This window comes from Uranotaenia lowii, chromosome 1 (genome assembly GCF_029784155.1).
Source record: "Uranotaenia lowii strain MFRU-FL chromosome 1, ASM2978415v1, whole genome shotgun sequence".
NCBI classification, from domain to species: Eukaryota; Metazoa; Arthropoda; class Insecta; order Diptera; family Culicidae; genus Uranotaenia; species Uranotaenia lowii.
Window position 1 is genome coordinate 164068489 of NC_073691.1, and position 18348 is coordinate 164086836.

The 18348-nt window shown below is 32.7% G+C and overlaps 1 protein-coding gene and 1 pseudogene across 1 annotated transcript in view; one reads left to right on the plus strand and one right to left on the minus strand.

Annotated features, from left to right (window-relative positions):
• The window catches only part of LOC129755273 (coiled-coil domain-containing protein lobo), a 272349-nt gene extending 271476 nt beyond the window's left edge, over positions 1-873 (minus strand). The window contains exon 1 of the mRNA XM_055752072.1: positions 188-873. Coding sequence (XP_055608047.1) covers positions 188-742 — 555 coding nt within the window. The 5' untranslated portion in view covers positions 743-873. The remainder of the gene's footprint in view (positions 1-187) is intronic.
• Positions 874-5853: 4980 nt separating this feature from the next.
• Positions 5854-8764, plus strand: LOC129738097 (uncharacterized; annotated as a pseudogene).
• Positions 8765-18348: the final 9584 nt, after the last annotated feature.

The following is an 18348-nucleotide window of genomic DNA, read 5'->3' on the forward strand; positions in this document are numbered from 1 at the left end:
TTATTGTTTGATTTAAGGTAGAAAAATTGTTCAAAATAAATCTTCTTTAGAAGTCTAGATCTCAGAATGTCATATTAAGACCACATACTAGACTTTTCCGCTAAGTTTCAGTAAAAATTGTTGACGAATTCGAATTCAAAAAATTCTAATTTCTTTGTCAAAAAACTGTATTTTAGTAACAACTTACCAAATTGATTTGATCCGGCAGCGGCTCGTAGATCACATAGTCGGCCACAAACGAGGCAATCGATTGCCAGCACCCGATCAGATCTGGGAACATGAAAATCGAAGGTTTCAGGGTGCTACATACGAACTTCTGTACCGCACACTCGTTGGGCAGCGCCAAAATAAGCGGCTTCCGGTGCGAAAATCGTTCCCGGTACTGGCGCCGGAAGTTTTCCGCAAACAAAAGCGTCAGCTTTTCCTTGGAGCTCAATTGCCGGTAGGAATCGGGAAATTCGGTGAGTTCCTCGAAGGCAGGAGTTTCGTTCTCCGGAAAGCACGTGTTTATGGAGCCGAGTTTATTTTTGATTCCCTCGACCGATTCGTCCAGGATGGGAACGGCATTGTCCGGCCGGTCGAACGGAACCGGAAGCGCGGAAGGCGTTCGCGGCGGCTGCCGTTGAATACGCGGAACAGCCCGTCTGTTTCGGACCTTTCGGCGCAAAATTTCGGCAATGTTCTCCGAGATGGCCACGCACGACACCTGTATCGAACCGGATCCTAGGGAGGATTGCGACATGGTCACTGAAAGTAAAATCCGCGACCGGCACCGGGACGCACTTACGATGAAATGATTTCGGGGCACCGATAAACACCCGGAACGTTGCTAGGGAAAGTCTAACCAGCAGCGGCTTTCTGTTAACCACGACGCGTACGGGTTTATGCATTAATGTCATGAAATTCGATGAACCGTATCAATGCGTTCGCGTTTTTTGGGGTGTGTGTAGAAACTGCCTACTTTGTTTTAATACTTTCGGATGAGATTCGAAAGAAAGTGAGGGCGATTATCTATCCGCAGCAAAATTCATTATTCGAGGGGTTGTAGTTGTAGATTCTTCCCATTGAAGGGGAAAGAAAGTTTTCCAAACGCATTCAAGCGGGCATATGACATTGTAGGTAAATATGTAAACCAACTATTTTCCGCCCAATGTAGTTTTTGTTTAGCCGGAAATGACAAGCTTAACGTATCGATCGTGCCAAAACGTTCGCGTTATGCCTTCCGTTATCCACCTGTCAGTTTTTTTTTTTCAAAATGCCAATCAAAATTCAATGCGTCGTTCTACAGCTTCTAAGAGAAGTTATCAGGTTTAGAAGCCTGATTGAAGTTTCCATGTTGGTATTGAAAGTTCTTCGCCATGCCGCCGATCATGGTCTAGAGGATAGCGTTCAAGTATTCTAAGCCAGAGGTCATGAGATCGAATCCTGGTTACGGCATACAATAGTACTCTTTCTATGGATTGGTGGTTTTAGTGTTTACCAGATGCTAGCCATCATTTCTTCGAAAGATGTACGCTTAGGTAAAATTATTAGATATCTTTAAAGAAACATGAAGTTTCACTGAGATTCTGTAGGTGTGTGATCGTTAAAAAAAAGAAAGTTGTGATAGCTAATTTAAAAGCATTCAAATCAAAATATCTGCTGATGGGAAAATAATGTACAAAATATGTAATTGGTATGGAGTGCTACAAAAAAAAGTTGGTTAAGGAGTGTATTCGAAAAAAAAATTCTACACTTTGTTTCATGAATAACTTTTGAATGCATGGATGGAAATTGATTAAATTTTCAGTGAAACTACCTAGTAGTAATAATGTGTACGTGCACAAAATTAGGTGACAATTTGTCTAGTGGTTTTTGAGATAGCGTTCAATACTGAAATTTATTGACAACATTTTATGGGCAGGTAGAGTGTCCATCCCGGGATTTCCCGGGAATTTGAAAAATTCGGGAATTCCCGATTCCCGGGAATCATAGTTTCATTCCCGGGAATTCCCGACATGTATGAAATTATTTCTCTGGAAAAGCCTGATAGCCTCCGAAACCATTCTTATTGTCCTTTTCGAAAATGTAGCCATACAAAACTCATTGAAAATATTCCGATTCCTGTGGCAGTAGACATTTTGCAGCCATTTGGTGCCATTTTTTTTATTCAAATAGATAAGTTTAAAAAGATTATATTTATTTCCACAACTTTTTCATTGAACGAAAACCCACAACACTTCAAAAAATATATAAAAAATCGAACAACAGGTAGAAAGATTGTGATTTATCGAAAGTAACATTAATGCACTTGTTTCCGTCTGGCTTTGAAAACCAGATGAATTTCAAAACTTAAAAATGAAGAATACATCGTATTTATTTTCATATCAAGAGCAAATATGTAAAATATTCAGAAAAACGAAAAACGGTTGGAATAATCGAACAAATAAAAAATGATTTTTTTTTTTCAATTAACCCCTAAATGCATGAATGAATTCTACATTTGACATATTCAGGTTATAGAGTTGTTTTTGACATTTCTCACGCTCACTCACCGGCGTCCACTGGCGTGTACGAATGAGAACGGGAACATTAACCTCCAAAAATGGCAGTGCCAAAATCGGGCAGCCAGCTGACAAACACGGTCGTTTTAAGGGTTAATCCGCGATTTCGAAGCTAATTTTTGACAGATCGTGTGTGTGCAAAAAAATGTAAACAAAGGGGTGGAAATACTAGCTTCTAATAAATTATGATTTTCTCTGATTTGGTAAGGATTTTCAAAAAATTCTGAATACATGCTTAAAGTAAAAGGTTCAGAGATTATTGTGAGCTATAGGAGAAAATCTGTATGTGCCGTGATGCATCGTAAATCGACGACAAAAAATGTGGTTTTTTTACTATTCCAAAAACCTCTCGGAGTATTTCACATATTTTTGAATGAAATATTAAGCCAAGTGCACATTTTCAATTGCAATTTGTTGAAAGAAAAGTCAATTAACATTTATTCAAAGTTTGGAAAATCCCCAACAATTGATAAGCTAGAAATTCCTATTCAAAAATCCATAGATTTTTGCTATTTTCTACTAAGTTTTCTCCTGCAGCTGCATACAATCAGGCGTTATAATTTGAAAGCTGGAGGGTGGATTATGATATTTGATGGTGGTTTAAGTGAATAAAAACAAGATTCTCGAAATACTACACAATTTTAGATTATTTTTATGCTATTCAATTGACATCGTTCAATGGTTATTATCATGTTCTGTCGTTTTATCGGACCTTATGGTCTGATATTTTTTTTGGCGAAACTTATCGAAAATTTAATTAATGCAACCACAAGCCGTAAAGAATTTCAATTAAGAATTTAACATTTTATACTGTCTTAAGCTGAAACTTCATACATTTTTATATCTTACTTATTTATGAAATGTTATATCTAAACTTAATCCAACAGTTAGTTGATAGTAACAACGAACAAATCGTTCATGCATACATACCAGCCAAAATGACATGAAGTTCAATATAAAGATATAATATAAAAATATAGATAACAAATTTGAAAAAAAAGAAAGTCTTGAAAATAGTCGCAAACAATTATTTTACATGTTGGTTTATTCTCACCGACTGACTAGTTTAAAATGGATCAATCACATTAAATTGACTCTTCAACCGGGCAAATTTATTATGATTTAAGTGGAAAAATAAACTTAAATCTTCAAAGGGGTGTTTTTTTCATAATAATTTGGATTTATGAAAATTTTACTCAAAAGATTATAAAGTCTTCTATACTTTATCGTTTACCCAGAATGTTTCTCACGCATCATCGTACTACTCCAGATGGCAGCAGCGCAGCTTCGAAACAGCGAATTGTTCCAAAATTGAGAAGTGTTAGTGGAACGCACTGGATTATGACAAATGCTACGAGCACCAAATAGGACTATTTTCGTATGACTGGTTTTAATTTATCATTGTTGAAAGCAGTTTGATTAATTTGACACATTAATTTTAACACTTTCAAAAAATCGATTTTTTTATTTTTTTATTTTCTTATTGTAAAACATTTCAAGAATGTTGTGTCAAATTTTCAAGTCAATCCAAGCAAAACTGTAGAAATTATACGCCATCTCCTCTTATCTAATACTGCAAGAATACTGCAAGCAGATACTTCAAACGCGTTTTTCTCGAAAGCACATTTTTAAAGTCAGTGGACATCGTCATTTGAAAACTACTCCACCGATTCTTTTCAAATTTGGAACATATTTTCTACATATAAAATACCAAACCCCAACGATTTTCTTTTTTTTTTTACTTTGGGGAGATTTCACAGATAAAAAATGGCAGATTTTTTCGTGAAAAATCGTAGTTTTTACTTCAAACAGCCACAAAAATTTCATAAATTGGCAGGTCCAGAGGTTGAGGTCCAGAAAAATATCTATTAAAAATATTTTGCTCTGATTTTTTGACTTCAGATGATTCTGTGCTGAGAAACAGTGTCCACCGCAAATCCTGTTTTCTAAAAGGCATCCTCGAAAGTGCTCCGTCACCGGCTCATTTTTCAATATTTTTCTACAAAAAAATTACTTAATGTTCTTTTAACAATGCTTTGAATAATGCAAAAAATTTGAATACATTTGTTTGAACGATAGCTCCAAAAAAATTCGTGAAATGGTTTTTTACCCGTTAGACCCTACCCCCGCCTTAACCAAGAATCTGTATATGTATACAGATTACAGATAATTGAAAAATTGTACAGATTTCATACAGATTTCCAACAATTCAAATTGTTCATATGTTTTTAATATGCATTGAGTAAATAAATTTCATCGTATTTGCATCGTTTCGATATTGATGAAATTTTTTGCTTGGTCTACTTTCACCGTGAGGAACAGTGCAAATCAGACGATGTAATATCTACCTATCTCTCTCTCATTTCATTCAGTTTCGCGCGTTTCATTCACCTCGTCCTGCTCACACAAATTTGTGCTAGGGTGTGGAAAATGGCAAAACGTACCTTGGATGCATATTTCAAAAAGCCTTTAGCAAAGATCACGGGCAAGTTTAAAAATGATAAACCGATGTACATGTGTTTTGACATAGAGAGAGGTTCTGCTTCTCCGACCGTTGCAATCGGCGTTCCGACGAAGATTCAAAGAGCTGGTTATTCCGGAAACAGAGCAACCGTTGAACATGAATCGGGTGTGCCAAGCAGATCGGCAGATCAAGTAACTGAAGTTTACTCGGAAAGATCTGATGCAGATATTGAACCTTTTCCGGAAGTGATCCAAATGATTGGTAAGTAAAAAAGAGTTTGGTGAATTCACAACTAACGGCGTGTTCGTAAATTGATTTTTCCTATCGTAGTGATTTTTTCTATCGATGCTGGCGTTCGTAAATAAAAAAAACTGTATGCAAAAACATTGGAAGGTGATTTGACATCTATTAAAAAATCGATGCATCGATGCACCCAAAAAATCAATTATCGAACACGCCGTAATTATGCACCAGGCGTTTTTAAATGCATGAATTCATTTCAGAAGCCAACGATGCCTCATCTGATATTGCTAAAAGGAAGAGAACCAGAACAGAAAAAGAAATCAGAACTAAACCAATTCTACAAAAAATTAAGGAGGAGTGGATAAAATCCACTGAATTTTCATGTTTTACAAAATAAAAAATGACGCATTTTGTGCGTGGTGCCAAGTTTGCTTGGACAAACTGGACATTTTACATAGTGGAAAATCACATCTTACAACCCACCTTCAAACAAAAAGGCACAAAGAAAAAGCCACGCTGATTTCCAAAGAATCTTTAGACAGTATGAAGAAATATACTATTCCTGACCACGTTTTGTGCGTATGCTGTTGAAAACAACTTTCTTTTTCGGCAGTTGACAGTTTAGTTGAGGTTCTGAAGACTATTGATCCTGATTCACCAGTGCTATCGAAACTTAAACTGGGACGAACGAAGGCCGGAGCTGTCGTAACTGGCGTTATGGCAGAAATACAACATGTAAGGAAGATGCAGCGGGACAACTTTTCTATAATGATAGATGAATCAATGGATCTAAGTACAGCAAAGACCCTGGCCATCGTTGTTAGAATTTTGGACGATAATGGTACAGACTTATTCAAGGTGAGTGACCAGATATATAGAGTTGTTGAGCTGAAAGCCTCTGACCACAAATCGGTGTATAATGCCATCGTAGAAGAGTTTGTTAAGGATGGCATAAACTATAAAAATACTATGTAAATAAAAATAAATAAACTATAAAAAAAACCTCAAAGGCTTTGCATCAGACGGTGCATCAGTAATGATGGGCTTGGAAAATTCCGTAATGCGGCTCTTTAAAAAAGACTGCCTGGACTTAATAGTTATTAAATGTACGTTTCATTCTTTGGATTCAAGCGCAAGTTATGCTTGCAAAAAATGCCCCCTTACCTTGAGCAGTTGCTTCGTGACACTTACAGTTATGTGTCCCATAGTCCTAAGCGTTTTTAGGAGTTTAAAACCATTCAAGATATTGTTGAACTGAAGCCATTGAGAATGCTCCACCCATCTCAAACAAGATGGCTTTCTTTAGAAGCAGTTTTAAAGCGAATTTTGGAACGGTTTTCGGAATTGAAAATCTTTTTTTCATTCCAATACAACTTTGACAAGAATACAACGGCGCATCGCATTCTGACCCATCTGAACGATCCCATGAGAAAGCCCCTTCTCAAGTTTTTGGCTTATGTTTTACCATTGGTAAATAAATTGAATAGAAAATTCCAATCTGAATCGCCAGAATTTACCAGCATTTATATTGAGATGAAAACTTTTTACTTACTATTCCTCAACAATATCTGCGGCGAATTATTTCTGAAAAATCTTAAGAATATTAACGCATCAGATTTTGAAGAAAACGTTTACTGCCCAAAGACAAAATCTACGTGGGATTAGCTGCTGAAGAATCGATCTCGGCTGGCGGAGGAATGGACGAAGGTCGGAAACAAACTTTTCGAGAGATTTGCTGTGAATTCTACAAGGAGCTTATTAAACAAATAAGAAAACGGTTTAACTTTGACGATCCAATTTTCAAAGTATCGGCAATCATGAATCCCGTAAACTTGGAAGAACATCAGGATCTGGGTCCGGTCTAAGAACAATTTGAGAATTTATATAACGAGGATGACAAGCAAGACCTTGAAAACGAATTTCGGGAACTGCGATTAAAAATAATATGCCAGGAGTTAAAGGTCAACAAAATTTTAAGAGTTGAAAATCATGGAATCAGCTATTGAACACTGTTAGCGCAAATGGAAAATGTTCCTTCCCTTTGCTTCGCAAATTAGTATTCAATTTTCTCATCATTCCTCATTCTTCGGCGTCGGTTGAAAAAATTTTCTCACACTGTAATGCGAATAAAACAAAGGTAAAAATTGCCTTGCCACATATACTATGAACGCAATTCTGAAAACCAAATCGTTCGTTAAAACTTAGGGCGGAAGTAGTTCAATGCAACTGTCTCAAGCAATGAAATCGAAATTCACCAAGTCAATGTACAAACACCATGATAAAATTGATAGTTAAACAAAAATAAACTTTTTTTTCAATTAGTTTTGAATAAAAATATACAGTTTTATGTGTTTTCTTTTAAATTGTCAGAGTTTTCTTTGAAATAAACATAAACAATGAAAATACAGATTTCGATACAGATTTTTGAAGTTTAATACAGAAAAAAAGATTTTTGACTCAAAAATACAGATTTAAATGTGGCAATGCTGTGCGTGCGAAGTATAGAGGAAGCAATCAAAGCAGACAAGACAAGAAGACAAGATAAGCTTGAGGTCAGCGAGTGAATACCAGAGGCTTGAAGCGCTTATCTACTTCCGTCGATTGGCGCAACGCAACATCCAGCGAGTAAACATGGTTCTGAACCGAGCCAACGAGGAGAATTTTGGACTAACCGCAGCTCAATTGAGGGTTTATCAACGAAGTGTCGAGTACTCTAAGAGCACCTGTATCCGTGGTCCAAACAGCCGGTTTAGACCCAAATTCCGACCCGAGCAACCGCATTGGTGATCCATTATACCAGTCTTAACTCAACTTTTTTTTAGAGCTGGTATAAGGATTGATCCAAAACTGATGAGATTTGGATCCAATTTGACGCAGTTCTAAACCGTTTGACAGTTAATGGAACACGAGTGCAGTTGAGAGTTTTTTCATTGGATTGGATCTAATTTCTTTGGTTCAATTCTTGTATAAATTAGACCCAAGAATAGACCACGAATACAGATGCCCTAAGGCTGAGTACTCCAGGCATAACCAAGATATCATCGCACTGTCGTCACCAGTCGAACGAGAACTGCAGCATGACGTTTACTTTGAGCTCGTGACGCTATACGAAAAGGTGTCCTTGGCGATCGCGAGTCGGCTTGAATGGGTTCGAGCGCTGCCAATTCAACAGCCACAGCCTGACAGTTACCAGCGACAATTGGTCCCCTCAGAAGAGGCGAGTCTTCCACCGCAGGATCGCAACAAGGTCGAGCGATCAAAGCAAGCGGGTCCAGCAGAATCGAAATCCATGCCGGGATCAGCAGCCCAGGTTCACATTTCAGCAATTGAGCCATGGACAAGCAGTGTGTCGCCGAACATTGCTGATTCGAACGTTCCGGAAAGTTCGACGAACACCACCCAGGACAACTTCTCACTTTCCGGTGGGGAGTATAATCAGTCCGACAAGCGGACTGAGAAGAGAGCGGAAGGAGATGAACGCGAGAGGAACGAAACCCGACGTGGTCGGGTTTGAAAATTGCGACATCTGTAAAAATGGATGACGAAACGTACGTGAAGATGGATTTTGGGCGGCTTCCTGGCCAAAAATTTTACAAAGCCACTGGTCGGGGTGATGTCCCCGGCAAGTTCAAATTCGTTTTTGCCGATAAGTTGGCAAGAAAGTGTTTGATCTGGCAAGGTATTTGCAGCTGCGAAAGAAAAACCCCGGTTTTTGTGAAAAACAAGACCATGGACTCCGAAATGTACAAGGAGGAGTGCCTGAAAACGTTTTTTTTTTATTAACATTAGATCTCACAAAGGAACAGTCAAAATTTCGCCAGATTTGGCAAGCTGCCACTACAGCAAAGAGGTACTACAGTGGTATCGGGCCAACGAGTGGATTTTGTCGAAAAGGACATCAACCCACCCAAGTGCCCTAAATTCCGCCCTATCGAAAAATTTTGGGCAATTGTCAAGCAGAAGATAAAGAAGAATGGTAGGACGACTCGGGATGCAACAGAGATGAAGAAATTGTGGAACAAAATGGCCGCTGAGGTCAGCGAAAAGGGTGACCAAACTATGATGAGTGCTATTCGACGAAAAGTGCGAAATTTCATCAAAACAACTTTGGAATAATTTTTTTTAATTATTTTTCATTCAAAGTGCAATAATAATCCTACATTTTAAGTACAAAACATTTTTATTTCATTTACAAAGCTCCGAGATAGACCCGTTTTAATGACTCCAGATTCTGCGTGATCCAAGCTTTATTCCTCAGGTGTCGTTAAATTTTTTCGACAGTAAATTAAGTCTTTTCTCAACGAGTGCTAGAATTACCTTCGGGTGATTGACTTTGATAGAATAGAACTTCAATAGAATAGAACTTGATAGAATTTGGTGAAACTATGCTTTTTCCTTCGTGCAAAGTTATTTGTCGAAATAAGGTTTAATATCTGGAAAATTTTAATCTGAATTTTGTGAAAATTCGTTTTTTTTTGTTTATATGTCACTGTTAAAAGTACTTGGCAAATGTAAATAAAGAACTATACAAAGAACGTTGTCAATCGATCGGTTTCGTGCATGCCCAAGTCAAACATACACCCCCACACACAAAACCCACTTTCACGCACAAGAAAGAAACCTCTTGAGAGCGCAAAAAATAAACCGCGTTGCGAAGAAACGATGGCCACCCAGGTTCATCTGCTCCTATCTGTCCGATCCATTCCTTCTCCAATACAGGCTGGCTGTAGTACTATTCGATCCTTTGGGGACAACAAAGGAAAAAAACCCCGTTTTCCGCGAATATATGTATGCACAACTTTACCAACTTCTTGTTCTACCTGTGCCACGCCACTTCTTTCGGACACGAGAAATAACGGTCATGTGAAGCGAATTTTCCCGGCGTATTTATATCCCACTCCAGCAGGACGACGCGTTTGTCCCTTAGCATCAGTCGTGGGTCTCTGTCACACGGACAGATTCGTCCATTTTGCCTAATCCGTACTCACATCTTCAGGTTAGTCCCACTATATTTCGTTGTTTTTTAGAGGTTTTTTTCACCTTAAACCTTGGCATCTGGTGTGGAAGAAAAAGTGGGGTTAAGTCAGTTTTCGTTCCCAATGGGAGGTTGCCCTAAGAAGACGTCATGAATTCAGTTGCCAAAAGAATTAAAAAAACTTTACTCTCTAGAACGATTTTTCGTGGAAAATTCCACCAAAATCGCACATCGTATAGGTATAGCATCGGAAACGCTACAGCAAAAAAGGTGAGTTCTTGGAGGAATGAACGAGATCGGGTAAACGTTTTCTTATTTTGCGGGAACATTTTTTTTTGTTGACCCCGCTGGCATTTCGAACAATCTCAAGCTGACATACTCCGCTTAGAAAAAAATAATGTGCGGTCATCGATTTCAGATCGATCTCGACGAGTGATAAAATTTTTAATTGGATTAGAAAGTTTTAATTTTCATAATTTTTTTTTTTAATTAAGCATGATGGTAAAGTTCAGCGGGAAAAATTGTAAGCGCCTTCTTTTAATTCGTATTTTTAACAGCAATTATAAGCTACTTACTTGATTTATCGGCCTTATCGATGAAAAGTGATGTCCATTTTAGTTAGAACATTTTAATATTTTTTTTTAATTTTAAAGACGGATAGAAAGTGACACTCAAAGCAGAGGTTGCATAATTTCAATGCCACTCGGCGTTAGCTCTATGCCAAAAATGCGCTAAAAAGTGTAAATCTCCAAAGATGATATGATTGGAAAGCACTAAAAAGAAAAACAGTTGATGAGATTTTCATCCTAAAGATTTAATGAATTTTCATCTCATTGAATAATTTTTTAGCATTTTTGTCAATTTTGTCAATTTTGTCAATTTTGTCAATTTTGTCAATTTTGTCAATTTTGTCAATTTTGTCAATTTTGTCAATTTTGTCAATTTTGTCAATTTTGTCAATTTTGTCAATTTTGTCAATTTTGTCAATTTTGTCAATTTTGTCAATTTTGTCAATTTTGTCAATTTTGTCAATTTTGTCAATTTTGTCAATTTTGTCAATTTTGTCAATTTTGTCAATTTTGTCAATTTTGTCAATTTTGTCAATTTTGTCAATTTTGTCAATTTTGTCAATTTTGTCAATATTGTCAATTTTGTCAATTTTGTCAATTTTGTCAATTTTGTCAATTTTGTCAATTTTGTCAATTTTGACAATTTTGTCAATTTTGTCAATTTTGTCAATTTTGTCAATTTTGTCAATTTTGTCAATTTTGTCAATTTTGTCAATTTTGTCAATTTTGTCAATTTTGTCAATTTTGTCAATTTTGTCAATTTTGTCAATTTTGTCAATTTTGTCAATTTTGTCAATTTTGTCAATTTTGTCAATTTTGTCAATTTTGTCAATTTTGTCAATTTTGTCAATTTTGTCAATTTTGTCAATTTTGTCAATTTTGTCAATTTTGTCAATTTTGTCAATTTTGTCAATTTTGTCAATTTTGTCAATTTTGTCAATTTTGTCAATTTTGTCAATTTTGTCAATTTTGTCAATTTTGTCAATTTTGTCAATTTTGTCAATTTTGTCAATTTTGTCAATTTTGTCAATTTTGTCAATTTTGTCAATTTTGTCAATTTTGTCAATTTTGTCAATTTTGTCAATTTTGTCAATTTTGTCAATTTTGTCAATTTTGTCAATTTTGTCAATTTTGTCAATTTTGTCAATTTTGTCAATTTTGTCAATTTTGTCAATTTTGTCAATTTTGTCAATTTTGTCAATTTTGTCAATTTTGTCAATTTTGTCAATTTTGTCAATTTTGTCAATTTTGTCAATTTTGTCAATTTTGTCAATTTTGTCAATTTTGTCAATTTTGTCAATTTTGTCAATTTTGTCAATTTTGTCAATTTTGTCAATTTTGTCAATTTTGTCAATTTTGTCAATTCTGTCAATTTTGTCAATTTTGTCAATTTTGTCAATTTTGTCAATTTTGTCAATTTTGTCAATTTTGTCAATTTTGTCAATTTTGTCAATTTTGTCAATTTTGTCAATTTTGTCAATTTTGTCAATTTTGTCAATTTTGTCAATTTTGTCAATTTTGTCAATTTTGTCAATTTTGTCAATTTTGTCAATTTTGTCAATTTTGTCAATTTTGTCAATTTTGTCAATTTTGTCAATTTTGTCAATTTTGTCAATTTTGTCAATTTTGTCAATTTTGTCAATTTTGTCAATTTTGTCAATTTTGTCAATTTTGTCAATTTTGTCAATTTTGTCAATTTTGTCAATTTTGTCAATTTTGTCAATTTTGTCAATTTTGTCAATTTTGTCAATTTTGTCAATTTTGTCAATTTTGTCAATTTGTCAATTTTGTCAATTTTGTCAATTTTGTCAATTTTGTCAATTTTGTCATTTTGTCAATTTTGTCAATTTTGTCAATTTGTCAATTTTGTCAATTTTGTCAATTTTGTCAATTTTGTCAATTTTGTCAATTTTGTCAATTTTGTCAATTTTGTCAATTTTGTCAATTTTGTCAATTTTGTCAATTTTGTCAATTTTGTCAATTTTGTCAATTTTGTCAATTTTGTCAATTTTGTCAATTTTGTCAATTTGTCAATTTTGTCAATTTTGTCAATTTTGTCAATTTTGTCAATTTTGTCAATTTTGTCAATTTTGTCAATTTTGTCAATTTTGTCAATTTTGTCAATTTTGTCAATTTTGTCAATTTTGTCAATTTTGTCAATTTTGTCAATTTTGTCAATTTTGTCAATTTTGTCAATTTGTCAATTTTGTCAATTTTGTCAATTTTGTCAATTTTGTCAATTTTGTCAATTTTGTCAATTTTGTCAATTTTGTCAATTTTGTCAATTTTGTCAATTTTGTCAATTTTGTCAATTTTGTCAATTTTGTCAATTTTGTCAATTTTGTCAATTTTGTCAATTTTGTCAATTTTGTCAATTTTGTCAATTTTGTCAATTTTGTCAATTTTGTCAATTTTGTCAATTTTGTCAATTTTGTCAATTTTGTCAATTTTGTCAATTTTGTCAATTTTGTCAATTTTGTCAATTTTGTCAATTTTGTCAATTTTGTCAATTTTGTCAATTTTGTCAATTTTGTCAATTTTGTCAATTTTGTCAATTTTGTCAATTTTGTCAATTTTGTCAATTTTGTCAATTTTGTCAATTTTGTCAATTTTGTCAATTTTGTCAATTTTGTCAATTTTGTCAATTTTGTCAATTTTGTCAATTTTGTCAATTTTGTCAATTTTGTCAATTTTGTCAATTTTGTCAATTTTGTCAATTTTGTCAATTTTGTCAATTTTGTCAATTTTGTCAATTTTGTCAATTTTGTCAATTTTGTCAATTTTGTCAATTTTGTCAATTTTGTCAATTTTGTCAATTTTGTCAATTTGTCAATTTTGTCAATTTTGTCAATTTTGTCAATTTTGTCAATTTTGTCAATTTTGTCAATTTTGTCAATTTTGTCAATTTTGTCAATTTTGTCAATTTTGTCAATTTTGTCAATTTTGTCAATTTTGTCAATTTTGTCAATTTTGTCAATTTTGTCAATTTTGTCAATTTTGTCAATTTTGTCAATTTTGTCAATTTTGTCAATTTTGTCAATTTTGTCAATTTTGTCAATTTTGTCAATTTTGTCAATTTTGTCAATTTTGTCAATTTTGTCAATTTTGTCAATTTTGTCAATTTTGTCAATTTTGTCAATTTTGTCAATTTTGTCAATTTTGTCAATTTTGTCAATTTTGTCAATTTTGTCAATTTTGTCAATTTTGTCAATTTTGTCAATTTTGTCAATTTTGTCAATTTTGTCAATTTTGTCAATTTTGTCAATTTTGTCAATTTTGTCAATTTTGTCAATTTTGTCAATTTTGTCAATTTTGTCAATTTTGTCAATTTTGTCAATTTTGTCAATTTTGTCAATTTTGTCAATTTTGTCAATTTTGCAATTTTGTCAATTTTGTCAATTTTGTCAATTTTGTCAATTTTGTCAATTTTGTCAATTTTGTCAATTTTGTCAATTTTGTCAATTTTGTCAATTTTGTCAATTTTGTCAATTTTGTCAATTTTGTCAATTTTGTCAATTTTGTCAATTTTGTCAATTTTGTCAATTTTGTCAATTTTGTCAATTTTGTCAATTTTGTCAATTTTGTCAATTTTGTCAATTTTGTCAATTTTGTCAATTTTGTCAATTTTGTCAATTTTGTCAATTTTGTCAATTTTGTCAATTTTGTCAATTTTGTCAATTTTGTCAATTTTGTCAATTTTGTCAATTTTGTCAATTTTGTCAATTTTGTCAATTTTGTCAATTTTGTCAATTTGGTCAATTTTGTCAATTTTGTCAATTTTGTCAATTTTGTCAATTTTGTCGATTTGGTCAATTTTGTCAATTTTGTCAATTTTGTCAATTTTGTCAATTTTGTCAATTTTGTCAATTTTGTCAATTTTGTCAATTTTGGTCAATTTTGTCAATTTTGTCAATTTTGTCAATTTTGTCAATATTGTCAATTTTGTCAATTTTTGTCAATTTTGTCAATTTGTCAATTTTGTCAATTTTGTCAATTTTGTCATTTGTCAATTTTGTCATTTTGTCAATTTTGTCAATTTTGTCAATTTTGTCAATTTTGTCAATTTTGTCAATTTTGTCAATTTTGTCAATTTTGTCAATTTTGTCAATTTTGTCAATTTTGTCAATTTTGTCAATTTTGTCAATTTGGTCAATTTTGTCAATTTTGTCAATTTTGTCAATTTTGTCAATTTTGTCAATTTTGTCAATTTTGTCAATTTTGTTAATTTTGTCAATTTTGTCAATTTTGTCAACTTTGTCAATTTTGTCAATTTTGTCAATTTTGTCAATTTTGGTCAATTTTGTCAATTTTGTCAATTTTGTCAATTTTGTCAATTTTGTCAATTTTGTCAATTTTGTCAATTTTGTCAATTTTGTCAATTTTGTCAATTTTGTCAATTTTGTCAATTTTGTCAATTTTGTCAATTTTGTCAATTTTGTCAATTTTGTCAATTTTGTCAATTTTGTCAATTTTGTCAATTTTGTCAATTTTGTCAATTTTGTCAATTTTGTCAATTTTGTCAATTTTGTCAATTTTGTCAATTTTGTCAATTTTGTCAATTTTGTCAATTTTGTCAATTTTGTCAATTTTGTCAATTTTGTCAATTTTGTCAATTTTGTCAATTTTGTCAATTTTGTCAATTTTGTCAATTTTGTCAATTTTGTCAATTTTGTCAATTTTGTCAATTTTGTCAATTTTGTCAATTTTGTCAATTTTGTCAATTTTGTCAATTTTGTCAATTTTGTCAATTTTGTCAATTTTGTCAATTTTGTCAATTTTGTCAATTTTGTCAATTTTGTCAATTTTGTCAATTTTGTCAATTTTGTCAATTTTGTCAATTTTGTCAATTTTGTCAATTTTGTCAATTTTGTCAATTTTGTCAATTTTGTCAATTTTGTCAATTTTGTCAATTTTTGTCAATTTTGTCAATTTTGTCAATTCTGTCAATTTTGTCAATTTTGTCAATTTTATCAATTTTGTCAATTTTGTCAATTTTGTCAATTTTTTCAATTTTGTCAATTTTGTCAATTTTGTCCAATTTGTCAATTTTGTAAATTTTGTCAATTTTGTCAGTTTTGTCAATTTTGTCAATTTTGTCAATTTTGTCAATTTTGTCAATTTTGTCAATTTTGTCAATTTTGTCAATTTTGTCAATTTTGTCAATTTTGTCAATTTTGTCAATTTTGTCAATTTTGTCAATTTTGTCAATTTTGTCAATTTTGTCAATTTTGTCAATTTTGTCAATTTTGTCAATTTTGTCAATTTTGTCAATTTTGTCAATTTTGTCAATTTTGTCAATTTTGTCAATTTTGTCAATTTTGTCAATTTTGTCAATTGTGTCAATTTTGTATATTTTGTCAATTTTGTCAATTTTGTCAATTTTGTCAATTTTGTCAATTTTGTCAATTTTGTCAATTTTGTCAATTTTGTCAATTTTGTCAATTTTGTCAATTTTGTCAATTTTGTCAATTTTGTCAATTTTGTCAATTTTGTCAATTTTGTCAATTTTGTCAATTTTGTCAATTTTGTCAATTTTGTCAATTTTGTCAATTTTGTCAATTTTGTCAATTTTGTCAATTTTGTCAATTTTGTCAATTTTGTCAATTTTGTCAATTTTGTCAATTTTGTCAATTTTGTCAATTTTGTCAATTTTGTCAATTTTGTCAATTTTGTCAATTTTGTCAATTTTGTCAATTTTGTCAATTTTGTCAATTTTGTCAATTTTGTCAATTTTGTCAATTTTGTCAATTTTGTCAATTTTGTCAATTTTGTCAATTTTGTCAATTTTGTCAATTTTGTCAATTTTGTCAATTTTGTCAATTTTGTCAATTTTGTCAATTTTGTCAATTTTGTCAATTTTGTCAATTTTGTCAATTTTGTCAATTTTGTCAATTTTGTCAATTTTGTCAATTTTGTCAATTTTGTCAATTTTGTCTATATTGTCAATTTGCCAATTTCGTCAATTTTGTCAATTTTGTCAAATTTGTCAATTTCGTTATTTTTCAGACTTTTCATTATTTTGTTAACTCTGTGAATTTTGTCTTTACTGTCAATTTTGTCAATTTCGTAAGTTTTATCATTTCAGTTTTTTTTACAGTTTGGTAGTTGTTTTTGTGCCAATTTTGTCAGTTTGGTTATTTTTATCAATTTGGTTCATTTTTCATATTTTGGAATGGTAATATTGTAATTGTATTCTTTGCTTGTTGACCCGATAACTTCATTTATCTTTCAAATAAATTGTTATTAATGTTAAATATTCACTTCTTCGAGCTCGTGCATCAATTTTCACGAAAATCGTATTTAAACTGTTCGTTTTATGTCTCATTTTAAGTTTATTCTGTGTCAGGGCCTTCCTTCCATGAAATGCAAGATTCTTAAAATTATTATACAAACCATCTATGACCCGGAAAATCCTCGGACATCAAGTTTTACTTCATTTTGACCGTCCGTTTATACGTGATGGTGTTACAAAGAAAATTTGTTAAATTTTTATATTTCTTTTTAATTTTGTAGTTACCATATGCTGTCATTCCAAAAAGAGTACATTGAGACTATACTTATTTTGAAGATCTAAATCATACAGGATTTCTCAGGATCTTACCATTCGATAACCACCAATTGGTTAGAAGTACTAAAAATTTGGGATAACCTATTCGCTTGAAACATTTAGATTAAATTTCTTTATATTTGTTGAGAGACTTTAAAAATAAGAAAACATTATTCCACCAAACTAAAATAAAAGTAAAATCTACGGAAATTAAAGATAATGATTAGTTTTTCTAACGGGAATATTGATTAGTAATTTTTGGTCCTGGGTGTGGAATAAACTATCGTGGTTTTGAAGTATCCGACGTTTCGACCAGATTTAATGGCCTTTTTCAAGGTAATTTTCTGCCTTCGGTTTTTGTCGATTTCGTTTTAGTGAATTAAGAGCCAAGAGGTCAATTTTTGCCAGATTCGAGAAGCTGAAAAAAATTGCAATGTTCCACATGTTGATAATCATTTTCAGCAAATTTTTAATACGAAAATCCACAATAAACCTTGGTGTGTTTATCTGTGAACCCAAACACACACGCGGTTTGCGTTCGTTAACGGGTCAGCTGCCAGATGGTGTTTCATGTTTTTTTTTCGATTTTACCCTACCGAACATCGAGGCAGTTTCCACGTCAAGAACCGAACGGGGCTCAGTTTCACCCGGTGCAATTTTCCTTACCCATCGTTTCCAATTTTCCGCAAGCAAGCATCCAGATCTTTCGGAAAATCATCCGCATTTCCCAAAGAGCTCGTTAAGAACAACGACATCGCCGTCCACGATATCGCTAACATACACGAAAGAACGGTTGTGTTCTGCCGGGAGACAAGGCCATTTTTTTACCTCCTGAGATGACCTGCCACGGCAACGTTTATAAGGATCGATGATGAGGTGTTTCCTTCTGTTTTTTCCATGCTTCTTCAATTTTTCTTCGTCCACCCTTTTGGGAATCGGCGAATGTGTCACCCTGGAAGGTTCCCGGAAGAAGATGGCTGAAAAGTAGCAGGAAGAACAAGACCGTG